At 47.1% G+C, this 27,081-nt stretch overlaps 1 protein-coding gene across 7 annotated transcripts in view; it reads right to left on the bottom strand.

Moving 5' to 3' along the window:
- NTRK3 (neurotrophic receptor tyrosine kinase 3) overlaps positions 1–27,081 on the bottom strand; it is a 394,945-nt gene that overhangs the window by 267,879 nt on the left and 99,985 nt on the right. For all 7 annotated transcript variants that reach the window (XM_017882063.1, XM_017882065.1, XM_017882064.1 and 4 more), the window contains exons 4-8: positions 13,537–13,605; positions 2,946–3,103; positions 2,009–2,151; positions 1,441–1,582; positions 642–938 (exon numbers count right to left, since the gene is read on the bottom strand). In XM_017882063.1, coding sequence (XP_017737552.1) covers positions 642–938; positions 1,441–1,582; positions 2,009–2,151; positions 2,946–3,103; positions 13,537–13,605 — 809 coding nt within the window. The remainder of the gene's footprint in view (positions 1–641; positions 939–1,440; positions 1,583–2,008; positions 2,152–2,945; positions 3,104–13,536; positions 13,606–27,081) is intronic.

The raw sequence follows: 27,081 nt of genomic DNA, 5'->3' as shown, positions 1-27,081 counted from the left end.
GGTATGACCCACAGTAGCTCACCATGGAACAAGAGAGAAATGAAGCCACAGACCTCGGGGCCTAGATCCAAATCAAACCTTGCCACAGATCAGCAAGTAGAATGAGGCTCAGTTCATTCATCTGTTAAATGGAGGGTTAAACTGGACACACTCTCAAGTCCTTTTCAATGGAAAGTCACGGAACCATCATCAGGTATCAAACCCTGTGATGTGCTTTATATACCTTGACTCATTTAAAAGTCACAGGAGCAGTGTAATCATGACTATTTCATAGAAGAGGAAATTGAGGCTTAGAAAAGCAAACTATCAGGCTCAGAGTCTCCCCACAAGTAAAGAGCTGGGTCAGAATTCTCTACCATTACTGTCTCTGCTTTCTCTACTATCATACAGTATTCCCTAACATGCACAACTATTATTTCTAAGGAGTCTTGGTTTTTACCATGACAGCTATTGGAAAATCGAGACTCTATCCTTGTTTACACCAGATGCAGCTGGTGGTTGCACATGTTCCAGTGTGTGTTTTGTTGCCCATGATAACAGTATGAGTACTGATGTTGCTTCTCCTCTCAAGCTACCATGCCCCACCTCCTAAGCTTGTAGAAAGAATCCATACACCTCTGAGCCAGCTACGCTGCCCTCACCTGGAAAGGGCTCCTTGAGGAAGTGGCCATTGATGGTCTGGTTGGCTGTACCCAGTGGGTTTTTGGCAATGAGGGTATAGTTGCCATTGTTGTAGTGGGTGGGCTTGTTGAAGAGCAGGCAGCCCTCAGAAATCTCTCCCTCCTGGTAGTATTCCACATGGATGATCTTGGACTCCCGCAGAGGTTGCCCATTGTGCAGCCAGTGCAGTGTTGGTGGTGGGTTGCCACGCACCACAAACTCGATGCAATGTTCCAGGCGCAGCTCAGGCTCCTCCAGGCTCACCACGCGCGGGGGATCTGTCAAGGGAGAAGCCAGCTGAAATCCAGGACACAGAGTCTACCACCACCCGCAGTAGCCTTCCAGCAACTAAAATAGGAATCCCAGTTCTTCCCCACCCACTCTGAAAAGGCTGAGGGAAGCAGAAGTCCCACCACAATCCCAGCAGAGGGGAAGAAATGTCTGTCTTCATCCAAGCTTCCTAGATCCACCTTAGCTGAAGGGCTCCCTCTTGGGACCTCTTAGGGGTTTAATAAAAGGCAGAATAGGCCAACTTAGAAGTGTCCTGAAGATGTAGTTGAGTTGGAGCCACACCATCTTCTGAGGGACAAGGGTGCTCCTTCTGGAGTTTTTAATCCAAGGACTTACTTCTCAGTCCTGCGCTACAAGAGTCCTTCTGTTCCCCACTGGTAGACCAGCTCACTGCTCTAGTTCAGCCCTGGCAACACCTTGGCCCCTCTCCAGCCTCCTATGCCAGTTCCTCCTCACACACAGCCATCCCCCACAATAATATGCACTTACAGTAGACAGTGAGGGCAACACTGGCATTGCTCATGCCCACCACATTCTCTGCAATGCATGTCAGGGTGAAGCCATTGTCCTCACTCGTCACATTCACCAGCGTCAGGTTGATGGCATGAACATTGGTCCAGTTCAGATTGGTCTGAAAACCCCAATAAAAAGGTAACAATCAAACAGCTTCTACAAAGATGGCTCTGCTACCTAATCCCCAAATACCTTTAGGAATCAAAAGGAAAGCTGAGCAGAAGGTGAAGGAGATATTTGTGTGAAAGCACACCTACCAAATGCCAGGCTCCTCATAGGCAACGGTTCGGGCCATCCTCATATTAACCCTATGAGGTGAATGGTAGTTCAATACTATGCCCATTTTACAGAAGCAAAAACTAAGTTACAGAGAAGTTGAGTAGCATGTGTAGAGCAGAATGGCTAGAAAATATTGCAGCTGCATGTAACCCAAGTCTATGTGTTTTTTCCTATAGTAACAAGACCACAAATTTTCCCTCTTCTTCAAGACTACAATGTGATCACTCTCTAACCTCCTGATGGGGCTCAAGCCCAGGATGCCTACCTGGTGAGTGTTGATGGACTGCAGCCCAGTGACTATCCAGTCCACATCAGGAAGGGGTGATCCAGAGCCATTGCAAGTGATGACAGCATTGTCACCCTCTCGTACGGTCAGGTTGACGTGGCTCACGCTGATCTCAGGAAGGTCTGGGAGCCAGACAAAGTGGGTGAAAAGACAGGCAAACACTTACTACCCAAAGGAAGCTCTGTCCATGGGCCTGATGGTGGCACTTCTTGCCTTGCTCAATAATGACTCTAACACCATCTGCTTGGGTTCTTGGAAGACCCACAAATCCAAGACGCTTTCCATCACCTCCCCAGTAGACATCAGAACTCAGAATTGAAGACTGTGCAGCTGTAGTCTCCCACATTGCAGCGGGAGGTGGAGAGGTGGGGGCAGTGCTCAAGGAATGCATTTCTGGCAATTAAGCTCAATGGCATCATTACACTTTGGGTTCTGGTTATCTAAATAGTAGTGTTTCAGTCTCCCATTGGGGAACTTGCTTAAAATTCAGATTTCTGGGACCCATCCCCAGACATTCTCAAAGTCTGTGGCTAGACCCAGAAATCTGCTTTTCTGGAAACTCCTTAGAAGCTGCTGCCACAGGGAGTCCAGAGACCACACTTTGAGATACACTCCTTCAGGTTTGGTTGACAGGTAACTCACAGAGAGAAAGGGAATCTGGTATGATGAGAAGGAGCACATTTAACTCCTGTCTGCATTCCTGAAACCAGTCTTCCTATGGCTCGTGCACAAAGGGACAGGAATGACCAAGAAGGGGAATGGTTAGTCAGGAGATCTGCACACAACTGCAGAGTTCAAGGCTGGGAGGGCATTTCGAAAGGAAGGCTCTGGCATCCCAAGGTAATGTCCACCACCATCTCTGGTGTCTGAGGGATGCCTCCCTGGAGCCAGCTGGGCCGGGCGGCCACTCACTCACCACACTGACTGATGTTCATGCGGAAGAGAGGAAGCTGGGAGCCATCAGCATTGATGCAGTAGAGGTTCTGGTTGTTGAGCTTGGCATCCCCCTGCTCCTGCCACAGCTGCATCCAGCGGATGTCACAGCTGCAGTTGAAAAAGTTCTGCTCCAACCTCCTGTGGGCAAAGAGAGAGGGGAAGGGAACCTCTGAACCAAAGATGGTTCAGGACCCTCCTAGGGCTATGAGGACAAGAGGGACACTACCTGTTCAAGAATTAAGGGGAGGAGGGATTTAACAAGGTTGCAAAAGAAGTGGAAAAATCCTTGTAAGTCCATAAATTATAGTTTTAAAACAATAAACTCAATTTTTTAAGAAAAGAAATCCAGCCGAGCACGGTGGCTCATGCCTGGAATCCCAGCACTCTGGGAGGCCAAGATGGGCAGATCACAAGGTCAAGAGATTGAAACTATCCTGGCCAACATGGTGAAACCCCGTCTCTACTAAAAATGCAAAAATTAGCTAGGCTGATGGTGCACACCTGTAGTCCCAGCTACTCGGGAGGCTGAGGCAGCAGAATCGCTTGAACCCAGGAGATGGAGGTTGTGGTGAACCGAGATCACACCACTACACTCCGGCCTGGCAACAGAGCGAGAATCCATCTCAAAATAAAAAAAGAAAGAAAGAAAGAAAGAAATCCACACCACTTAATGCAACTGTCTAAGAGATCCTTTTAAGGAGACACCAGTGGCTCACACCTGTAATCCCAGCACTTTGGGAGGCTGAGGTGGGCAGATCACGAGGTCAGGAGATCGAGACCATCCTGACTAACACTGTGAAACCCTGTCTCTACTAAAAATACAAAAACAAAAAATTAGCCAGGCGTGATGGTGTGCACCTGTAGTCCCAGCTACTGAGGAGGCTGAGGTGGGAGAATGGCATGAACCCAGGAGGTGGAGCTTGCAGTGAGCCGAGATTGCACCACTGCACTCCAGCCTGGGAGACAGAGCGAGATTCTGTCTCAAGAAAAACAAACAGACATCAGCTCGAGATGCTCCTCTTCTCAGAACCCTCCAATGGCCTTCCATCTCACTGAAAATCAAAGTTAAAGTCCTAAATAATCTGCACCATTCTCCATCATCTCCCTGACCTCATCTTCCCTCACTCCCTCCTCCTCTTCAGCCACACTGACCTTGGTGTCTGAAAGGTCACCTGCTTGACTGGTTTGTTCCTACCCCAGGACCTTTGCACTTGCTATTTCCACTGCCTGCCAGGCTCTTACCCAACATCTCTACAAGGCTGGCTCTCTCAGTCTAATACTGCCCAGTCCCTTGCCATGCTATATTTGTCTTTCTAGAATTTATCACTACTGGCATCACTTCAAATATTTATTTTTAATTAGTTTGTTTGTCTGTCTCCCTGAATAAAAATTAAGCTCCATTGAGGTCAGCAACATTGCCTGTTTTGTCTATTCCCTAACCTAGAACTGAGCCTGGCATAAAAATTCTTGTTAAAGGACAGACAGAAAGAGAGAGAATGAGACTGACTGACTCCCTGGGGGAGTAGGTGGTTGTCTATTTCCAAGATATGCTCAAAGCCCTTCCTGGGACCAGCTTTATTCTTCCATAAATTCAATAAATTGCTTTTTTTTTTTTTTTTTTTTTTTTTTTTTTTTTTTTTTTTGAGGCGGAAGTCTCGCTCTGTCGCCCCGGACTTGGAGTGCAGTGGCCAGATCTCAGCTCACTGCAAGCTCCGCCTCCCCGGGTTTTCAACGCCAATTCTCGCTGCCTCAGCCCTCCGCGAGTAGTCTGGGACTAGCAGGCACCCGCCAACCCTCGCCCGGCTTAGTTTTTGTATTTTTTAGTAGAGACCGGGGGGTTTCACCTAGTGTTAGCCATGGATGGTCTCGATCCCTGACCGTCGGTGATCCACCCGTCTCGGCCTCCCAAGTGTGGCTGGATTCACAGGCTTGAGCCAAACCGCGCCCAACCCAGCCAAATTCAATAAATTCTTAATAAGCACCTGCTCCATAATTGGCCATGGGCTGAGTGCTGCTGACACAGAGATGAAGAAGACAGTCGCTGTCCTTCAGGAACACTCAGCCTGGTGAAGAAGAATGTTTAATAGGGGAAGAGTCACCTTCAAGGATCTCCTTCTCCACTGATTTTCCTTGTGATTTGAAGCAAGTCACCTCCCCTCTCAATGGGATTATTAAGGAGAGGATGAACAGCATTAATCAATCCAAAACTCAGAGTAAAGAGCACCAGATAAATCTGAATGCTTGGATCATTAGAGGAAACATGATTCTCTTTCTGGACCATCAAGGAGATGAATCTGTTGGAACGCAGAGGGAGGGGCACTTGGGCACACCACACTAAGACCTAGGATATTTTTGACAACTGGCAAACTCCAAAATAGTTAAACATGCATCAAAATTAATCAGCTTTCAGGAAAATGTGAGGCCCCTGGGGAAAGGAATCAGTGCTTTCTAGTTACTAGGACACCAGAGGCAGAATGTGTAAATACCCCTACATGGTATCATCCTCTTAGCCTAAAAGTACTCTCTGCACATGGTACTCTGTCAGAAAGGTGAAGGAAAAGGAACAAACTCTTACTGAGCCATTTGCTTCTTACAACAACCCTGGGAGATGGCCAGAATTGCAAGGAGGGAGGGGCCCTCTCTGATGTTTGGAGGGGTTAAGTCACATGTGCAAGGTCCTTTGGCTGGTGTGCAACACAGCAGTTTCAAACCTCAGTGTGCTGGACTTCAAAACTCATGTACTCTCCACCCCATCTGTCATGTGCAAGGCATTGCTGGGTGCATGGGAGAAGCAGAGCGGAACAAGCTAGGAGCCCTGACTTCAGGAGCTCATATAGGCAAAGACCAGGTTGGTGGGGGGAGGTGGCACGGGGGCTGGGGGTAAGTAGAAGGAAGTAACAAAGGCAAAGGGAATTTGACAGTAAGGTGTGAAAACAGAAAAGAAAGGCTTAGCAGGACAGAGAATGTGTTGAGGAGTGCTGGGAAACAAAGCTGGAAGGGTGAGTGGAAGCCAGATAGTAGAGGATTTTTACTGCCACATCAGGAAATTTGGAATTTATCCAGGAGGCAGAGGAAAACCATTGAGGCCTCTAGAACTGGAGAACAATATGAACAAAGAAGTCTGTAAAAAGAGAAATCCAACAATAAAGTACAGGATAAGCTGGAGAAGAGGAAAACTAGAGACTGAGAAGTCAGTTAGGATTATTTACAAACACAGGATCAACATGTACAGTTGTGTAGTTTGAGCATTTCTCAAAGTACTCAACCAAAGGGATAAACAGAGGATAAAATCCACTCTGCACACTCTTGGCCAGACCCAGCTGTAACCCTGACCCACAGCTACATGCATCCAGATGGGGCATCTTTTCTAACTCACACATAGGCACCATATAGACTGGCAGGGTCCAGGTCAATTCTCAACCTTTTAGGTTCAGAACTCCTTTCACTCTCCCAAAAAAATTACTGAGGGCCTCAAAGAGCTGTTGTTTATGTGAGTCATATCGATCACTATTTACCAATTAGAAATTAACACTGAGAAAGATGTAACACTCCAGAATACATTAGCACAAACTCCATGCCTCATCAAAGCCATGTTATCACGTCCTGTGGCCTCTGGAAAACTCCACGGTATGCTCATAAGAGGATGAGAGTGAAAAAGGCAAATAATGGCTCAGTGTTACTATGAAAATAGATTCTACTTCACAGTCTCCTGAAAAGGTCTTAGGGCCCCCCAGGATACCCTGGATCACCACTTGAGAGCTGCTGCCTAGTTAATACGGGCCTAGAGTGGAGTGAGAAAAACTGGAGAGAGGGAAGAGAAGATGCAGTAAACATCACAAGGAAGGCAAAATGGTAGTGGTGCTTTGTAGGGGATAAAAGAAGAGGAAAAAGTGAAAGATGACCCCAAGATTTTAAGCTCCAAGAGACAGGAAATCAATGGCAGGGAGAACTGTCTTTGGTTCAAAACAGAAGAGAAAGAACCAGCAAAAAGGTAGAGAGGACACATTAGAAATGAGGTTGGGATGGGGTGAGGCTGGGGAGGGAAAGATCAAGGTCCTAGAAGGAGAAAGGGAAGGATGAGGTCAAGAAGCCTTGGAGGTGTTGTCTTGGGGTTATGTCAAGTTGCCTGTGTGGCTGGACATGAGACACAGAAAATGGAAAAGGTAGGCAGGAAAAAATGAGAGGGAAGTAATAGACATTATAGGATCATAATATTAGCATAGCACTTGCCATAGTGCCAACACTAGACTAAATGCCTTCCACACATTACTTCACTTAACCCTCATGAAAAGGAGAGCAGAAGGTCAGATGAGCTGCCCAGTGTGTGCAGGAAAGAGAGGCCGGAGGAGGTGGTGCAGTGTGGGCTCACACTGTGGGGGCTGCAAGGAGAGGCCTGGCCACCCTGCTGGAATGACAGGGAGGGTCCAGATGCTTGAATATATGCGAACTGAACCAGGTCAGCCTGGATTTTCCCAGCTGCTCACTTGACAAGATGCAGTCATTCATTATTAAGTAGGTATAAAAATACAAATTATCCACCTGGGTGGAAAAGACTAGACAGGCGAGGCGCTTGGCTGCATTGCTACAAGTCACACAGCACTTGATGTGGTGCTGCCTCCTGTCTGGTCCCTGCACTGCTGCACATCCCAGCATCTCATAGCCCCCCAAAGGCAGACAGCATCAGAATGTCCTGAGGCTGGCCGGAGAATTAGGTGAGATGTTTGGGATGTGCCAAGGATGCTGCTAGGCAAAGACTTTGTACAAATTTTCTGCTTCCTTCCATCCTTTCCCCCCAGGGTCCTGCTTACAGGACCTGATCCAGCAGCTGGGATGCACCCTGAAACCTGGTCCTTTGTTCCAATTGAGTTTACAGGAAACTACAAAAGACCTGTGGGGCTTTCCCCCCATCCCTCTGGACTTTCCTCCAAGAGAACAAGACACACACACAGCAGAAAGCATTTTGAGTCTTAAAACAATGACACCCTAGACAGCCCACTGAGCAAATCCACAATCATCTATATCTGGACAAGAGAGGATTCAAATGGTGAGGTGGGCAAGAAGCAAAGACCACCACATCCTAAGTCTAAATGATGCTGTCCATCCTGTGTCCCTCCTCCCATTGAACTAGGTCTCAAGCAGGGGAGCCTTTAGCCAGGGCTTTGGGGGCAGTCCTGTGGAACCTAAAGCATGGCTTTCCAAGCTTCATGAATAATGCAGGTGGTTCCATGAATAATACAGCAGCAGCTGCTGCAAGGCAAAGCTTACCAACATCCAGCCCTTGCCCCAAGATGGCCTGGGGTGTAATTGCAGGGCCCTGAGGGCTCCCCACAGATTAGCTCAGCCCCATGTGAGCTTGTAAGGATAGGCACTTTGCAGCACAGCCAAGGCCACCACTGGGTATTTAGAAAACACTGATTCCCTCCGGTCATTACTCTAGTGGTTTTCTTCTTCCCTGCACAGCATCAACAATGCCAGTGGCAGTCCTGGGGCCGGGCAGTGGAAAATGAGGAGGGGACCCAGCTCAGCCAGGACAGCCCTGCTGTCACCCAGTACAGGATCCCCAAAGGATGAAGACATCAGCACAGGCCTCTTTGAGATAACAACAGTCAGATGGTAGGAAAAGCACACAAACCAAAGATCTGAGTTGGACCAGCTGTGTCATTTCGAGTGAATATACTGGGTTTAGTTGTGTCCTCCAAAAAGATATATCCAAGTCCAACCCCTAGTACCTGTGAATGTGACCTAATTTGGAAATAAAGTCTTGGCAGATGTAATTAAGTTAAGGATCAAGGGATAAGATCACTCTCAATTTCAGGTGGGCCTTAAATCCAATGACTGGTACCCTTAAAAAAGAAAGACATGCTGGGCGCAGTGACTCACATCTGTAATCCCAACATTTTGGGGAACCAAGGCGGGCAGATCACTTGAGGCCAGGAGTTCGAGACCAGCTTAGCTAGCATGGTGAAATCCCATCTCTACTAAAAATACAAAAAAATAAATAAATAACTGGGCATGGTGGTGCACGCCTGTAATCCCAGCTACTTGGGAGGCTGAGGTAGGAGAATCACTTGGACCTGGGAGGTAGAGGTTACAGTGAGCCAAGATCATACCTCTGCACTCCAGCCTGGGCTACAGAGCAAGACTATCTCAAAAATATAAAATGAAATAGAAAAAGAAAGAAGATGGAGATTAAAGACAAAGAGACAGGGATGGCAGGCATATGAGATGGAGTCATAGGTTGAAGTGATGCTGCCACAAGCCAAGAAACACCAGGAGCCACCAGACGCTGGAAGAGGCAAGGACGGGTTCTCCCACAAAGGCTTTGAAGGGAGTATGGCCCTGCCAACTCCCTTATTTCAAACTTTTAGCCTCCAGAACGGTGAAACAATAATGTTCTATTGTTTTGTTTGTTTGTTTGTTTGTTTTGTTTGTTTTTTGAGACAGAGTTTGGCTCTGTCGCCCAGGCCAGAGTGCAGTGGCGCAATCTCGGCTCACTGCAAGCTCCGCCTCCCAGGTTCACACCATTCTCCTGCCTCAGCCTCCTGAGTAGCTGGGACTACAGGCACCCACCACCATGCCCGGCTATTTTTTTTGTATTTTCAATAGAAACGGGGTTTCACCGTGTTAGCCAGGATGGTCTCGATCTCCTGACCTCGTGATACACCCGCCTCGGCCTCCTGAAGTGCTGGGATTACAGGCATGAGCCACTGTGCCCAGCCTGTTCTATTGTTTTAAGCTAGCAAGTGTGTGGTAATTTGTTAAAGCAGCCTAGGAAACTAATACAGCAAATAACTTAACTCTCTAAGGTTCTCTTTTAACACCAGTAAAACGGGGATCATTGTGCTCAACCTTCCTTCTTCACAAATTTATTAGGAGGATTCATGATAATGTATGTTAGCATGATTTGGGAACAAAAAGAAACTACTAAGAGGCCAGAAATGATCACCATAGTAATACTATCAGTAACATTATTGTTTAGTGACATCTCCAAGAGCTGTGGAAAGTTGTCACAGCCAAGACAGGGAAAAGAAATGCACCAGGACCAGCCCAAACCCATCCCCGCTACTGAGTTAATATTTTACCAAGTCGATTAAATCTTCAAATGATACCAGAGGTAATTATCACTTTCCTCTAAAAGAAAATGAAATACTCCAATCTATTTTAATCATGTCTGCTCTGTGCATGCAGGGTATTCAGAGAAGCCTGTTCAAGATAAATTAAGGGTCCTTGGAGCACTGCTGGAATGTTTCTGTGCTGTGGGTCTACATCCTCTGGGACCTCTTGCCATTGCGTAAACTGTATCTTGAGATTCAGAATCTAAGCTTCTTTTCTTCCTAATTCATTCTTTATCTCTAAGACAATCAATCTCTCTGATTCTTGCTCTGATTTTTGGACAGACAGCTCCAATCTTCTCCGCAAGCAAAAAAAAAAAAAAATCATCTTGCCATAACCAGAAACTTCTGAGAGCACTGCACAATGCCAAGTCAAATTTTTCCAACTTGTGCCACTGAAACCATGCTGGCTACTCCAGGGCAGGTCATGGAAGATGCTTCCAATTCACTCAATAAGAGGCACGCCCCCCCTGGACAGAGGGGAAGTCATGAGCCAGGGGCTTGGTCAAGACCATCCCCTTCATCCCACGAAAATAAATGAGAGAAAGTAGAGGAAGGGTCTTGGTGCACTGCAGGAACTCTGAGATGGTAACCTGTTTGTTTGTTTTTTTCCTTTGATTCCATTCAAGGGACCCGCCATCTTGAGAGGGGCTTCTGGAAGGAGAGGCTGAGCATGCAGGGTGTGTTGCTTGAGTCAGGTGAAAGAAAGAGCATCAGCTTTGGAAACAGCAGATCAGATCACGGTAGTGATAATAATAAAAATCATAACACTCATTCCCAGATGTAACACTTACTAGCCATGTGATCTTGAACTAGCTCTTTAACTTAGCCAAGCCTCAAATCCCTCATTTGTAACACTATTGTTCCAAGGATGAGACAGAACCTCACACACATGAGGTGCTCAAGATGTGCCTCTTCCTTCTCCTTCTGCCCTACTGGAAAAGTCGTGGACACTCAGACCTTCCATTCTTATAGCAAGGATCCTCTACTGGGCGAGGGGCTGGTTGAGGTACAGCAGAGGTCCTTAATGATGGAAAGAAACATGCTAAGGAATTGCTGTGCACCCTCTACCCCTTCTGTCCCTGCAGAGGGTCACTTGAAGTCTCACACTTCTGGTCTGTGGCTTTCCTGGCTCCACAACGCACTGAGCCCTTTCTCCTCCAGGGCCAAAATTCTTTCTTCCTGGAAATACCCAACCCATCCCCACACCCTAGCCCACAGGCTCCATCGAGCAGACCCTGGCAGTCTAGATGGCTCATGGCAGATGGCGCCATGTGGACTAATCAGGAAGTCAGACAAGAAAATACTACCCCCTCTTCCATTTGCCAGGAACTGGGATTGTTTGGATTTTAATCATAGCCACAGCTAAGAGCCAACACGCTGCCCCTCCAGCCAAAAGATAAATTTTTCTCTCTCAAGATTCAATTCTTCCTCAAAAACTAGACCCCTACCAGGGCGATTGCTCCTTAGAGGGGGGGGCTTCTTTATTCTCCAATATAATTTTTTCTTAGTTAACAATATGACAGAAATAAAATGCACCATGGACATGGTGGCACTCAAACACTGACTCACACTGGAGGGAATGTCTTCATTCCTCCATAAGTCACATCTAGCTCACTGGTGTATTGATCCCAGGCAAAGATGAATGCAGAATCCCATGATCCTCTGGGAGAAATCTGACATTTTCTTTAAATATATATCCACGGAATGACTGTTTCTAAAACTCCACGAAACAGGTCACCAGGGCAGCAGCACACCATTGATTTCACATCCAATAATTTTTTAGAAAGAGCACTGAACATTTTCTCAATAATTCAGCCAACAGCAGACCCCCTGTGTTCCCTGGAGAGATGCCATCCCTGGTCTCCTGAAGATGAAGGGGCTACAGATTCCAGAATAATTACATGCAAGACACCCAAGAAAGAGATCCCCCAAGGCCCTCAGTCAGTTCTAGGGTAACTTAAGAAAGACCACAATCATGTCTTTTTTTTTTTAATTATCGTAGAATAGATCCTTGTCTTGGAAACAGACTGAAAACATTGGGAGATAGTTGAACACAGTGGTCAAGGCTTTGGGTCCACACCCTGCCACTATTCTGTGAGTGACCTTAAACAGGATACTTAACCTTGCTAAGCATCTCAGTGTCCTCCAAAGTGAAGTGATAGTGATAATTCCTACTTACGGAATTGCCATAAGGATTAAAGTAAATTAAGTGTACAACTTAATAGATTGCTTGGCACAATGCCTGGCACAGAGGAAGAACTCAGAAATCAGTGTTAGTAGTAAATTGTAGTAGTCATGTTAATTTATCTTTTCCACCTACAGTATACAAGGTCATCATGGGGTAATAGGTTATTGGGATGCTTGATGTAAAGCATCAAGAGCTGGGTCTGTAAAGGTAAGGTTTTGACGCATCCATGAAGTCAGGTCTTGCTAGGTAAAGGGAGAACAAGTTGAAAGGCCAACAGCATAGGCAGAGGTCCAAGGTCATTGCCTCTTGGTAGAGTAAAGCAATCTGCATTCAGTGAATTTGGATCTGCGTCACCAAATAAGAGGGAACACATGAGTGGTGTCTCTGGAACCCTGACTCCCTAACTTGATCCATGCCTCAATTCCTTTTCAATTTATCGCTTGATTTATACCCTCAACATAATATGATGTCCTTCATGCACAGAGATGACCCCGATGACTCACTCATCAACATGAGTTATTTTTTCCAGCAGTGATCACGAATGTTCACTCATCCAGCCTACATCTGTTTGTGCAGAATGGCTGGCTGGGATAGGGGTGCCCTGATCAGCCTTGGACCACAGCAAGGCTAAGCAGTCCACATGCAGATAGAAAAAATATATGGCCTCCTCAAACCCCTTGGCATGTCAATACTGAAGCCAAATATGCTGAAGATTATGAGTGGTGAAAAGACACGTACTTTGAAGTCAGAAGGTGTGGGTTCAAGTCCCAGCTTGGCTAGTCCCTAGAAATGTGGTCTTAGTTGAGTCTCACATGTCTTTCTAGGGCTCAGAATCCTTACCCATAAAATGCAGAGAATAATAATATCTACCTCTTATGACTCTTATGATGATAAATCTAAGGTTATATAGATGAAAGCATGCCTAATAGTCTGTAAAGTTATATATTATGAATGTTATTTATTATAAATTATTTATTATAAATATCTATACTTTTATAACTAATTACCTACAGATCACAAAACTAAGCCATGATAAGAGAAGAGACTCCTGTCTTCTGAAATTGATTGTGCCCAGAAAGAGCATCAGAAGTCAAGCGACAGGGTTAATTGCTCTCACTGAATATGGTACATTCTATGTCAACCAACCCAAGAAGGCTCTTCAAGTAGATGTATGCTCAGCCTTTAGGTAGTTCCATTGCTTGACACTTCTCCCCATTCACCCATTACCAGCACTTCAGTACCTGGACAGTCTTCAAAACCAAACTTACAATTCCCGAAGACTCAGCGTCTGGAAGAGCTGCCACGAAAGTGTGGTGAGCCGGTTACTTGACAGGTTTCTGCAAGATTGACAAATAAAGGGAAATTTTTAAAACAAGTCTGGCACAAATAATGCTCTAAGTAGTGAAGTTAGTCATTTCACTGGAGCCTGGGTATGTTTTCCCTCTTCTTCATTCTGCTAGGCTAGTGATACATCTGCTAATAGTTGAGGCCATAGATCAGGTTTGGATAGGCTTTTGAGGCCTTTTAAAGGGCAAGATTTTACAAATCAAAGAAACCATTAAATTATTATGGTCATTCTCCCATATGCCCTTCCCACAATAAAAGTTTACAGAGCCTTTGTGAAGCCATCCTTCTCTAAGAGGACAGGGAGTTCTCAGGGTAGATAAGCCCACTAGCATTCTTAACATGCACACAGGTCGAAAAATTCTACAGGTCACCTGCAATTCCATTTAGCCAGTGTCTCTCCCAGCAAACATGCCCACCAATGATCAAGACATCAGCCTTTTGTTCATATGTCTGTTCTCCTCCTAATGGCTATTTAATTGTTCTCATTAGGATGTACAGGGGAAAGGAGCAGCCATTAGTCTTCTGGATAAAAGAAGAAACACGCCCACGGTTATTACTTTGCCAGGCTCAGCAAACAACTTTTGATGTGATAACAGCCCTTAAAGGCAGCAGTTAGACACTGCTAGAATTGAAGTGGCATCCCAGGAACAATGTACTCATCTACTGATGGGAACAAATGGCAGTGCTGATTCCATTTAGGTAAATATCTATCCACACAAACACGATGTGTGTATACTTGTGTCTATTAAACCTGTAGGTACTAAAGGCAAACACAGACTCTTGTTTATACACATACATATGCTTACACACACACCTATATTTAGATGACTTCTACAATAAATATTTATTGAGGCTCCACTGAGGAATGAGGGGGTTGACCATTGAGGGGGAAGGGAAGTTCTCTCTGGAATCTTATATTCAAGTTAGAGATGAAAAGCAGAAGGAAGAGTATCAACACCGTGATGTAAGTAACTGATACAGGAGTGGGAAGGGCTCAGAGAGAGGTACCTTCTGAAAAGGTAGCATTGGGCCTGAGCCAAGAAGAAGAAAGAGCTGAGTACCAAGGGAGGAGTGCTTCAGGCAGTGGAAGTAGCAAATGTCAAGGCCTGAGAGATCCAGGGGATCAGGAAGGAAGTCAGTCAGGAAGGACTGAGGAGTGCTTTGGGATAAGTGGGAGAGGGATTCACGCCACACTTGCTGGCCATGGGGAGGAGTTTGGATTTGATATTAAAGAGTAGTGGGAAGGCATTGGATGGTTTTCAGCAGAGAAGTGACATAGTCTAATTACCATTTTTAAAAATAGAAGGCCAAGACTGGAAGTTGGCAGGCCAGTTAGGAGGCTACTACAGTCTTCCAACCAAGAGAAGAGAGTGGAAATAATCAAGTTGATGGATCAAGATAAGTGTTAGAGGTAGAGTTGCGAGGATTCCTATTGGATTGGATTTTGGAGAGGAAAGAGAACTGAGTGGCCAGGTGAATGGTGACATCATTGAGTGGCCAGGTGAATGGTGACATCATTGAGTGGCCAGGTGAATGGTGACATCACTGAATAGAATGAGAAAGCCTGCCAAAGGATCACATGGAGGCGATGGGATAGAGACCTTCCCCTTGCAGATATTAAGTTTGAGACATTGTTAGCTATCCAAAGAGAGAAGTCAAATCACCTGCTGGATTCCTGGGTCTAGAGTTCATGGGAGAGGTTGAGGCTGGGTAAGATCACATAGGGAGAGAGTCTACCCAGTTCATAACAGGGTAGACACTAAAATACAAGAAAAACCAAAGGGACATGGCTTCCCCTTCTCATTGGATGCAGCCCTCTTTGGTGAGGTGGCTTGGTTCTAACACAGCCTGAACTGGCTGGGTCCCTGAGACGGCCCATTACTGTGCAGGGGAGGCAGTCTTATGCTGGGGGTGCAGGTGACTGGAGGAGAAGGGAAAGAAACGTAGGTAGATGTCTCCCAAGTTTACTGTTCTGCTGTCTTCCCTGTACCTAGCACTCTCTCTGTTCAGAGTTTTTAAGCCTCTAGGATAGTCCCCATGGCCCTACACTGTCACCAACCTCCTCTCTGCAGGCTGAGACCTCTGCTATGACAGCATATGCTCACTAAAAGCCTATACACCTAAGCCATCCATCATGCTCAGCTTCACAAAACCCCTAATGACTATACATCTTATTCCTACAAACTTTCACTGTTCCTCCACCGATCAGAAAGAAAGGTGTGATAAAAGAACTGCAGTGATGACCACCTGAGGACACCACCTGGGCAAAGCCCCATGGAGCAGCCCAGCTCCTGCTCAGAAGGGTGGAGCTGGAGACCAGACACACACTCCCACTGAGTCATGACCCTATCCTAATAGACCAGAAGCTCAAACTTCGGGTTCAGGACAACAGGATTTGGTACCACTCTGAGTCTCCATTGCCATTAGGCTTTATGAGGTTTTATTAAATCTAAGTGTTTGATTCATCTAGGTAGAAATCTTCTGTTTTGCTTTATTTTGCCTGGTTTACTCTATGCACAAGAGCATCACAGCAGCAAAAGCTGGACAAGCCCCCAACTTTCAAATCCATGAGGTAATCCCTGCGGCACTTTGGGAAGGTGCCTGTCCCCTGCCTTTAGCTCCCTACCCCTCTCCAGTGCCTCCCTGAACAAAACCCATGGTTCTGAAGCTGAGAAGCTGTATCCAATGGGCAGTTGGCAGTCAGAAAGCCCAGACTTATTGAGCCCTGAAGAACGTGCCCCTGGTAAGGTACAAAAGCAACTGGTGGGAACTAGCAAGCCAGCAGACAGGAACAGCCCAGGTGAAATGGGCAGCCTTGCCCATCTCTGAGGAAGGAGCAGGCAGGGAGCCTGCCAGGAGTCCTGGGGAACCCGAGGCAGAGAGCAGGCTGCCAGTGATGTCCTCTCACAAAGGTCATGCTTTGCTACATTAGGCAGAAATGTCAAAAGAAAATTGGATTCTGAAAGAAAGAAAATAACAGACATTCTGGGCAAATAAAGAATAAGAAATAGCATTATTGCCTTATTACAAGTTAGAGGAGGGAGGGGTCCTGGGACACCTGTTAAGGGGGAAGTGGGCTCCTGCTCTCCTAGAGCTGTCTCGGCTTCATCTCCCCCTGCCCCTCCCCCACCCATCAAGCCCCACCTGGATTCCTCTGGCTCTTTGGATGGATGGAATGGACTGAAGCACTCATGTGCTCTGCCCACAGACACAGAAAACCCAGTGCCTGTTTGCGGAGACTGGAAACTGTATTGTACAACTTCAGGGAGGAGTGTAGTGTGCACAACCCTTGCAACTGTACACAATGCCCTGCCAGACACACAGTAGAAGCACCAAGCCCCAGTAATGAACTTATACAAAAAAGACAAGAAGTAAGGCAAACATATACACACCACAAAACAAGCAGAGCATGCCTCTGGCCATCCTGCCCTCACCGGCATTGATAAATTCTCATGGTGCAGGGTAAATAAAGAAGCTTCTATATGAATTGCCACCCACTCAGAATTCACTGCCCCTGATTTTTTCTTCTAGCTGGGGCCTCACCTATATGCACCTGTCATCAATTACTGATGAGCTGGTTACTCTGCTCATCAGACAAGAGTTTAATTAAGAACCATCCTGCTCTGAGCCCCGCGGCAGCCTTTTCCGTGGGCCTCCTCCCTAATAGATCCATTATCACCCGTCTCTGACTTTTGCTTGGGTCAATGGCCAGTTTCCAAGCCACCTGACTGCTGAATTAATTTGGTGAGCAAGATTTTACGAGACGATGCATCAAACTCCCAAAATCAAGTTCCGTGACACTGCCTCTTCTATCTCTCGCCCGAGACTTCCAAACAAAGCCATTAATTTTGTGCTGCACAACTGGCCCTCTCACAGACCAGACTCTGGGGTCCAGAGGTAATAAACGATGATGATGTGGCTACTAGGTGTTCCGGGAACAAGGAGCCAGACACACAGATGGCTGAACCCTGGGTCCTGAGGAACAACAGAGCTGAGATGTCACCTCTGGCATTAACCCCATAATGAACAGGGGTCCTCCCAGGCAACCTCTCCTCTGACCAGTAAAAACCTTGGCACAGTAAGCAGTTGTATGACCTTCCTAATGGTGGCACCCAACTACGGCAGGAACGGAGCCCACAAATGGGGAAGATTTCACCTTCTACCCTGGGAACCCTGTTGTTACAAAAGGGTCAACGAGACGGACCATGTTGCCAAGAAAAACCAACCAGATGAGAAACCAACCTGTTGCCCCTTTGGGGGTTGAGAGTTGAGGAGACAGTAAGCCCCATCTGAAAAGTGGTCCTGAAAATGGAAGGATTTGTGGATTTCCTGGATTAAGAGTGGGGCTGACATTTGGAAGCACCTCCTCTTCTACTGGCAGAGGCAGGCTAATGGGCAGGTATGTCTTAGAATTTGCATGTGTAAGGGATTGCTGGCGGCAGGTCCTCTGCATCTCTGAGCTATTAAACCAGACTGCCTCACCTGTGCACTCCCACTCTAGCTCCTGGATGCTCACTCCACCTCCATACCTCCTTGGTCCCTCTCACATGAGTGTTTTCTGTTGTAATGGGCTGAATTTTCTTCCCTCAAAATTCATTTTTAAAATCCTAACCCAGTCGGGTGCCGTGGTTCACACCTGTAATCCCAGCACTTTGGGAGGCTGAAGTGGGTGGATCACCTGATGTCAGGAGTTTGAGACCAGCCTGGCCAACATGGTGAAACCCCATCTCTAGTAAAAATACAAAAATTAGCTGGGTGTGGTGGTGGGCCCCTGTAATCCCAGCTACTTGGGAGACTGAGACAGGAGAATCACTTTAAACAGGGAGGCGGAAGTTGCAGTGAACAGAGATTGCACCATTGCACTCCAGCCTGGGCAACAAGAGTGAAACTCCATCTCAAAAAAAAAAAAAAAAATTCCTAACCCCCATTGTGTCTGTATTTGGAGATGTGATCTTTAAAGAGCTAATTAAAGTTAAATGAGGACATATGGGTGGTCGTTAATCCAATATGACTAGTGTCCTTATAAGAAGAGGATTAGGACACAGACATAAAGATGTAAAGTCACAGGGAGGAGAAAATGGCCACCTGCAAGTCAAGAAGAGAAGCCTCAGAAGAAATGAGCCCTGCCAACAACACCTTGATCTTAGGCTTCTAGCCTCTAGAATTGTGAGGAAATAAATTTATGTTGTTTAACCCACCTAGACTATGGCATTGAGTTCTAGCAGCAATTGCAAACTAATATACCTGTTCTAGCCCCTCATTTGCCCTGAGGCATTGATGGCCAAGTTGGCTGCCTTACTGTGATCCCTGAAAGCCTCCAAGTCATGGTTTTCTGTCACCCCCTTGCTCTGTCTATGCTTGGTGGCTCCAGGGAACCAGCCTCCCAATCAGGTTCCAGCCACTAAGATCTAATCTGGTATCTGCCCACTTGTCCCCCGCACTGGGTGTACTCCAGCCTCCTCCTGCAAAAAGGTTATTAAACGAGATAACAGAGAACCAGAGGCATGCTCAGCTTGCATCCCAGATATAAATGCCACAGTCATTGACTCTTCCTGGAGGATTCATTCTGCTGCTTGCAGAAAGGCACTCTTTTGAGCACCATTTGGTCTTGGTGCATCCAGCACAGCTAACCAGAAAACAATGAATGCAAGCCACAATCCTGCAAGCTCCCAGGGTCTGTGACTTGCTGGCTGCAATAATCATGGTGCAAATCTTATTTCTTATTTATTTCATCCACAAAGGTAGCATTTTGAAAGGTGCAATTCCCTCTTTCTTAAGATCTAACATTATCAAGTATGTATTCCTTTTCTTCTTCTTCTTCTTTTTTTGAGATGGAGTTTCACTCTTATTGATCAGGCTGGAGTGCAATGGTGTGATCTCAACTCACTGCAACCTCCGTCTCCTGGGTTGAAGCAATTCTCCTGCCTCAGCCTCCCGAGTAGCTGGGATTACAGGCATGTGCCACCATGCCCAGCTAATTTTTTGTATTTTTAGTAGACACTGGGTTTCTCCATGTTGATCAGGCTGATCTCGAACTCCCAACCTCAAGTGATCCACCTGCCTCGATCTCCCAAAGTGCTGGGATTACAGGCATGAGTCACCATGCCCAGCCTCTTTTTTCTCACCATAAAAGAGATATCTCCTTGGTTTTTGTTTTAATCCATTCATGCTGCTATAACAAAATACCATAGACTGGGTGGCTTATAAACAACAGAAATTTATTTCTTAGTTCTAGAGGTTAAGAGGTCCAAGATCAATGGGGCAGCAGATTCAAGGATCTACCTCCTCAGAGACAGATGTCTTCTCACTTAACTCTCACATGGTAGAAGGGGCTAGCTAGCCCTCGGGGGCCTCTTTTATAGAGCACTCATCTCATTAATGAGGGCTCTGCCCCCATGATCTAATCACTTCCCAAAGGCCCTGCCTCCTAATATCATCACCTAGAAGGGGAGGGACTTCAATATATGAATTTTGGGGGCACATAAATATTCAGATCATAGCAATCATCTTGGAGACCACCAGCCCCTTCTCATGACACACCATACCAGGATTCTTTTGATTTTTGCTGAAGAATCTGCAAGAAAAGGTGCTGTTCTAGACCAGAACTAATGAAGAATCTGTAAGGAAAGAGAATTCCCTGACACAGCTCCAAACCCCACAAAGACTTTGCTACAAAAAAAGAACAAACCACAGAAGAAGGATGGAGCTAGCAGCCTACTGCCCACTTCTCTAAGAGCCAGGGAACCTATACCTCCTCTCCGTCTTGACCGACTTCTGTGCACCATCAGCCCCACACTAGAGATATCTGCAGCCCACCACCAAAGGAGCTGTAGGGTGGCTGCTGCAAGCGTCCTTGGCTTGAATCAGTAGGAAGGAAGGAGGCACCATATAATCTTGTCACCAAGGCCTGCTGCCAGCACCAAGGAGGGACCATGAGCCAACCCATTAAAATCTAATGCCTATGGCAAGGAAGCAGGTGCTGCTGCACAACGTTCTTCTCGAAGGCCGAGAAATACTTTCCTACATCATTGATATATTTGCTTTTCCCTCAATTAAATTGCTGTAAAAGGGAGTGGGGGTTAAAGCCATCTGAGCCATTTTTATTCAGTTAAATTACACTGGATGGCTCATTTAACGAACTTTAACGAAGCCAAAATGCTTTCTCTAATCAAATCTCAACTGACGTGACTGGTGTCTTGACCTTAGCTCAGGAGACTGGAAGCAGCTTTTTCTATGCAGCCTGTTCTGGGCTCTACCAGGGTTTCCCAGAGCGTGTTCCTGGGATCTGAGGTCTGTAATATGTTCACGGGTATTACAAGGGGGAAAAGATCATATTGCTTGAAAACTGTTGTATTAAAATTAAGCATGCTTATTTACTGCAGAACTTCTCAGAGCCTTTACTATGAGAGAAGGACCTGGCACACTGAGTCTCTCAAACTTACTGGAGCATAGAATCTTCTCCATGGAGTGTCTAGACAAAAAAAATACCCACATAACATCCTTAGAGAAATGTTCTCTAAGCCAGGAGTCAGCAAACTAGAGCCTGCAGGTTGGCAGTCTGTTTTTATAGTTCTACCGAAACACAGCCATGTCTATTTGCTTATGTGTTGTCTATGGTTGTGTTCCAGGCAGAATAACGGTATCCACATCAAAATCCCAAGAATCTGTTAATAGGTTAACTTACACCACAGAGGTGATTAAGCCTATAGACATGGAGATCAGGAAGTTATCCTGAATTATCCCATGGTCCCAATGTAATCATAAGGGGCATTAAAGGTAGAAGAGGAAGGCAGAGAGAAAGTAGGGACCCATGTGACTAATGAAGGAAGGTACAAAGACACACAATGTTGCTGGCTTTGAAGATGGAAGAGGGGGCCACAAGCCAAGAAATTGAGTGACCTCTAGAAGCTGGAAGAGGCAAAAAAAAAAAAACACCCATTTACCCATTCTCCCTTATAGCCTCCAGAAAGAAATGCTGTCCTGCCTACGCTTTGACTGTAGCCCAGTGAGACTCATGTTGAATTTCTGGGTGTAAGGCAATAAATTTGTGTTGTTTTACATCACAAACTTTGTATTAATTTGTTACAACAGCAATGAGAAACTAATAGGGCCACTTTCACATTACAATAGCAGAGTTGAGCAGTTGCAACAGAGACCAAAATATTTACTATGTGACCCTTTTCATAAAAAGTGTGACAACCTCTTGTCTAGAACAGCACTCTCCAATATAGATATAATAAAAGACAAAAATACCATGTGAAATTTTCTGTTAGTCACATGTTAAAGAGTGAAAAGATGTGAAATTAATTGCAACACTATATACTTAACCTAGTATATCCAAAACATCAGTTCAACATGTAATCTATCTAGGCATCTATCTATCTATCTATCCATCTGTCTGTCTATCCATGTATCTATGCGGTATTTCACATTCTTTTTTGTACTAAGTCTTTAAATCCATGTGTGCTTCACTCTCAGAGCTCATCTCAATTTGAACTGTCCACATTGCAAGTGCTTGACAGCCATGAGTGGCCAAAGGCTACATATTGGAAGACACAGCTCTGGACCATCTGAAAAATCCAGACATTGCCTGAAGTCCCCAGTAGAGAGAAGCAGTCAACAGCTAGAAAATTGTCATTACAAGTTCTCCAAAGGAATGTCAGGTTTTCTTTCCCCAGATGCCAATCCATCCTAGAATCCAGCAGTCACATAGCTTGTTTTATGAAAAGGAAATCACTCCAGTTGTCCCAGAGCACAGTGCAACATCACTGAGTAGCTGCCAGTATCCTCTCAGGTTGGAACTCAGAGCAGGAAGGAAAAGAGAGGTCAGGACTTGCCATGTGCTGAGGAGGTGGAGAAGGACCATGGCACATGGGAGACCAGACATGGGTACAGAGAACTGGACTCCTCCAGAATGCTTGGTCCACCTTATCAAGTCCAAACTCCACCTTGGAATTCAACCACAAGGTGACCTCAGCCTCCTGTTTCTGTATAGTCTCTCAATATCACCTCCTCCCCCATCCTTCAGCCCCCACTGCCATAGCTAACCCTAAAAACCCACCTGGGACAGAATGGCATCGCCCTGCCGGCTGCAATCTTAGAGCTCCCTGGCACTTCTCCTGCTCCACACCACTGCACCTGGTGCTTTCTGCACCTTTCATGTCCTTCTCCCCACCCTAGAGGCACAGTGTGAGTGGTTCTCTCTGCAGACAGCTAGTGCCACCCACTCTAAAATCTTCTTTCCTTCCACTTTCTCCCACTGCATTTTTCTTGGGCCTCGACTGTCACAGCCTGCATCTCAGACTGCTGGCCTGGAGTGACAGCTGTGCCTGTGTTGGCCTCCCCACCAGGTTGCTTTTCTTGAAGACAACCTTTCTTTTTCAGTTTTATATTCTTTATTGCACCTGGAACCCAGTAAGTGCTCAAAAAACGTATAGAAAGTTCAACAGAAGTCCCACAAAACTCTCTCGTCCGAAGAGACCCAAAACCAACCCAAGTTTCCAAGGACACTGGAGGGAAGCATTTCTTTCTATGAAGCCCCCACAGTGCACAAAGAGGCTCTGCAGAGACCACAGCAGAAAAAGGCCTAGGGACCAAGACAATCCTGTACCCTGCAGCGTGTGGCTTCTGCTCCTCCCATTGCCCTCCTCCACCCACCTATCCTGGGACCTCTTTCTGTCCCTGTGAAGCCAACCTCTCCACTGCTTTGAACTCACGCAGCCACTGCACAGCCAAGCCAGACTCTCCCAGCGAGTGTCAGGAGGATGAAGGCGCTCACGCTCTCTCTCTCTCCTTCCCTCTCTCTCACACGCACCAAACACACTACACACTATGCCACACACACACATTCACACACACACACTCATACCCACCAGCTGTCTCAGTCTGGCTCCACCAGGAAACAAACTGAGAACTCTTCTTAGGAGGTCTGAGGAGCTCTGCCTCTTTGACCCCTCCCTGCCTCTCAAGGATATTTGGGTTTCCACCCTTCAGGATCCCCGGCCCTTCTGCTCTGTCCTGCCTCGGTAGGACCTGTCCTGCCCTGGCCTCCTGAGGGGAACACGTTTGGAGCCGAGCAGGACCAGGAGCTCACTCTATGAGCCCGGGTCCCAGAGCCAGCAGCCCTGCCCTATTCCCTCCAGTAGGTGTGCTTTTCTCGGTGTCAGCACAAACCTTCATGTCTCTGAGCTGAGGAGCACACTCAGAACCTCACAGAACGTGGGAGAACAGTGGGGATCCCCCAGCCCATCACCCTTGGCCTACACAGGGGACGCCGAGACTGTGAGATCCAGGAGGACTTGGGAGAGGAGATAACTTGTTTGTGTCACCAGGCAAGTCAGTGTTGGAGCCAGGACTCAGAGTCCTGGATTCTGACTACAGGAGAGGAAAATGGGAATCCCAGAGGTTAAGCCAGTTCCCAAGATGACTGAGTTGGATGGTAGCAGAGGCTGGTGGCTGGCACCAGGGCTCCTGATACTCAAACCAGGGCAGCTGAGGGATCCTCCCCTTTTGGCCAATCTTAGCTGCAGGAGTGACTTCTGATCCTTTGTGTTGCAGGATGGGTAAGATCATGGCCTTTGGCATCTCACGGGCCTTGGTGCCAGTCCTACCACTGCTGCCTTCATGCCGTGTGACTCTGTGTGAGTTACTTCACCTCTGTGTACCTCAGTTTGCTCATCTGGAAGTTGAGAATAATAACAGGGCATGTCTGCTTGAGCTCTAGTGAGGATTAAATGGGGTATGCATGGCAGCTGACACTGTGCCTCACCCTCAGTGGCCACTCAGTGAACATGCTCTGTCACTGTTTCTGCCCACTGCCAGTCACCACCGAAGCCACAACATGCCCATGCAGTTAGAACAAATACAGGAGGTCCAGGCGGTGACCCCCTTGAATTCAGGCATTATTTTATTCAGTAAAGTCTGAGTTCACAAGGCAATGTAGAGACCTACTGTAATGAGACAACAGGCAGCACCTGCTCCCCTAGGGATGTGCTGGTGCCCACGTGCTGCCTCCTGCAGCCCACCTAGCAGATGCCTGGGTGGGGCCTGAGGTCCAGGGAAGATGCGGCCCTCACCCCGAGGTCTATGGGCCACCTGCATCGGGGTCTCCACCGCAGCACAAGGCCACCAAAGTCCTTAAAATCTGCTGTGTTTCTTCATGTTGTCTGCTTTGCACCAGACCTTGAGTGTTATTGAAACTATTCTGTGGGGAGGGTGGGTGTGGGGGTGGGCATTGCTCCTTGGGAGTTTCTTTTCAGACAAATTAACCTAAGGCTAATTACCCTGAAGCATGTGAGCTCTCCCTGGAGTCCCAGGTAGGCACTGCCAGGCAGATGCTGGGCCTTTTCACCCGGGATCCACCCACTTGGGGAGGAGGAGGCCAAGCCTGGCATGGGAGCCGACTGCCCCAGAGAGGCCCCAGCACATGATGTGCTGATGTGGCCAAGACATCACATTCATTTTTACTCAAGAGCTGTCATGACAAGAGAAAAACAAAGACACAGAAAGCATCTGTGGGAAAAATCAAGAACCCCTTACACTACGGACCAAAAGCAAAGCAAGGGATAGAGAGGGAGAAGGGAACAGAGGTACAGCTGCAGGCCATGCCCCTGGCTGGGAGAGAGCTGCCCAGGGAGGGTGCTGTCAGGGCTGGAGAAGCCAGGGTCCCTGAAGGCTGGCGGGAGCCTGCAGGGGCAAGAGTGCTAAGCTGTTCTTCAGACTGAGGAAGCACATTCCTGTTCATTACCTTTTAGCCAGGCCAGACACCAGTCCCCTTTCTAAGATCTACTATTCAGATTAAAGGAAAATCTATGACTCTCTTAAAAACAAACTGTGAACAGAAAGCTGCTCTGGGCCTTTTCATAAAGAAACCTGATTAGGCCAACGCTGCATCCAATCCCTCCTTCAAGATAAGAGGTTAGAGGGAACACAGGCCAAGTATGGGTTTGAGAAAGCATTGAGGGGAGAGGTTCTCCCATTCTGGGTATCAGAATCACCTGGAGCCTTGGAAAAACCAAATTGCCAGGCTCCACCCACCTCCTGAGTTTCTGATTCAGCAGGCCTGGAGAATTTGCATTTCTAAGAGGTTCCCTGGGTGACATTAATGTTGCTGGTTTGGGAACCACACTTTAAGAACCAATGATCTGGTGAAATTTTGTTTTCCCCATGGGCAAGTTGACTGGCTCCAATCAAATCCCTCTGCCCTAAAAAATTAGACAATCATATATACATATATAAGGAAATGAAAGAGTCATGTGAGCAGATGCAAAGAGATGCCCTGTCAGGGAGCCGAGAGATTCCTGCACAGGCTCCTGGGAACAAATGCCATTGTTAATAACCACATAGGGGACTTCACAATCCCCTTCTGGAACTTGATGGAGAATCTCCAATGGGGACGTGCCTCTGGGTGGTCCAGGGCAGGGCAGTCACAGCACTGCACATTGACTAAAGGGAGGTCCCTGCTGCCCAAGGTGTCTCCTGCACTCGCTTCCTGCACTCAATTACAAGAGGAATCTGTGCCTCCCCACCCCACCCAGCCTCCTACACACACACTATTTGAACTGCATGCCCGGTGAGCCTAGAGGACAACAGAGGCTAGAAACCAGAGAAAGTGAGAGGGGCAGCGAGGGTCCCAGGATGAGAGGAGATGGTCCCAAAAGAGAGCAGAGGAGAAAGCAGGACTCAGACAAGAGCATCCAAACCAATGAGTGAGACCCAAAGCTGGAGCTGGGGAGCTCGGAGGGAGGAGGGGTGCCCCAGCCATGGTCAAAGGGGTGCTGCTGGGCAGAGAGAGGGAAGAGACGAGCATGTAGCAACAGGCCAGCCAGAGCCACACTCAAGGAGTCACAGTTGTGCCTAGGGCCACTGAGGGGCCCACACCCCTGGTTGCCTGAGGAGGGGGATCCCTTGAGGCTAGAGGATAAGCCAAGAAGCAGAGACCTTAGCTCAGTGCCTGAGGTTCTGTCCTAGTAGCTTGGGGCAGAGTGGGCAGCTAGCGTCAAAGGGTTCACTAAGGCTGATCTCTGGAGTGGCCAGTGCAGAAGAGTGGCGGCTTTGCTGACAGCTGCCTGGGGGCTTCGGGTGCTTTTAAGCCAGAGCAGCTCAGGCCTCCTGCCCTGCCACTTTTCCAGACCAGATCCTACGCATGTAAAAAGCCATAGCTGGACTCCCTCTGCCCCACTTCTAGCAGGGCCCAGGAGGACATGTGAGTACACCATTGGCCTTTAGGGGCCTTCTTCCCTAGTGTTGTCCAGGAGACTCACCCCTGGGGTTCACATGAGGAAGAAGGTAGTAGCAGATCCACTTCAGGACCAAGTCAATGTGCAACTGACAGCGGAGAAAGCCCCATCCAAGTGTATGAAGGAGAAGCTCATTCTGTCCTTAGCACACTACTCTGGAAGGGAACAGTGGCTGTGTGGGTTTGGAAAAGCAATTAGGGGAGAAGTAGGCAATGGTTTTTGAAGATG

The sequence above is a fragment of the Rhinopithecus bieti genome, unplaced genomic scaffold (assembly GCF_001698545.2).
Source record: "Rhinopithecus bieti isolate Rb0 unplaced genomic scaffold, ASM169854v2 scaffold_12070, whole genome shotgun sequence".
Taxonomy (NCBI): domain Eukaryota; kingdom Metazoa; phylum Chordata; class Mammalia; order Primates; family Cercopithecidae; genus Rhinopithecus; species Rhinopithecus bieti.
This window is presented reverse-complemented; position numbering and strand designations above follow the sequence as displayed.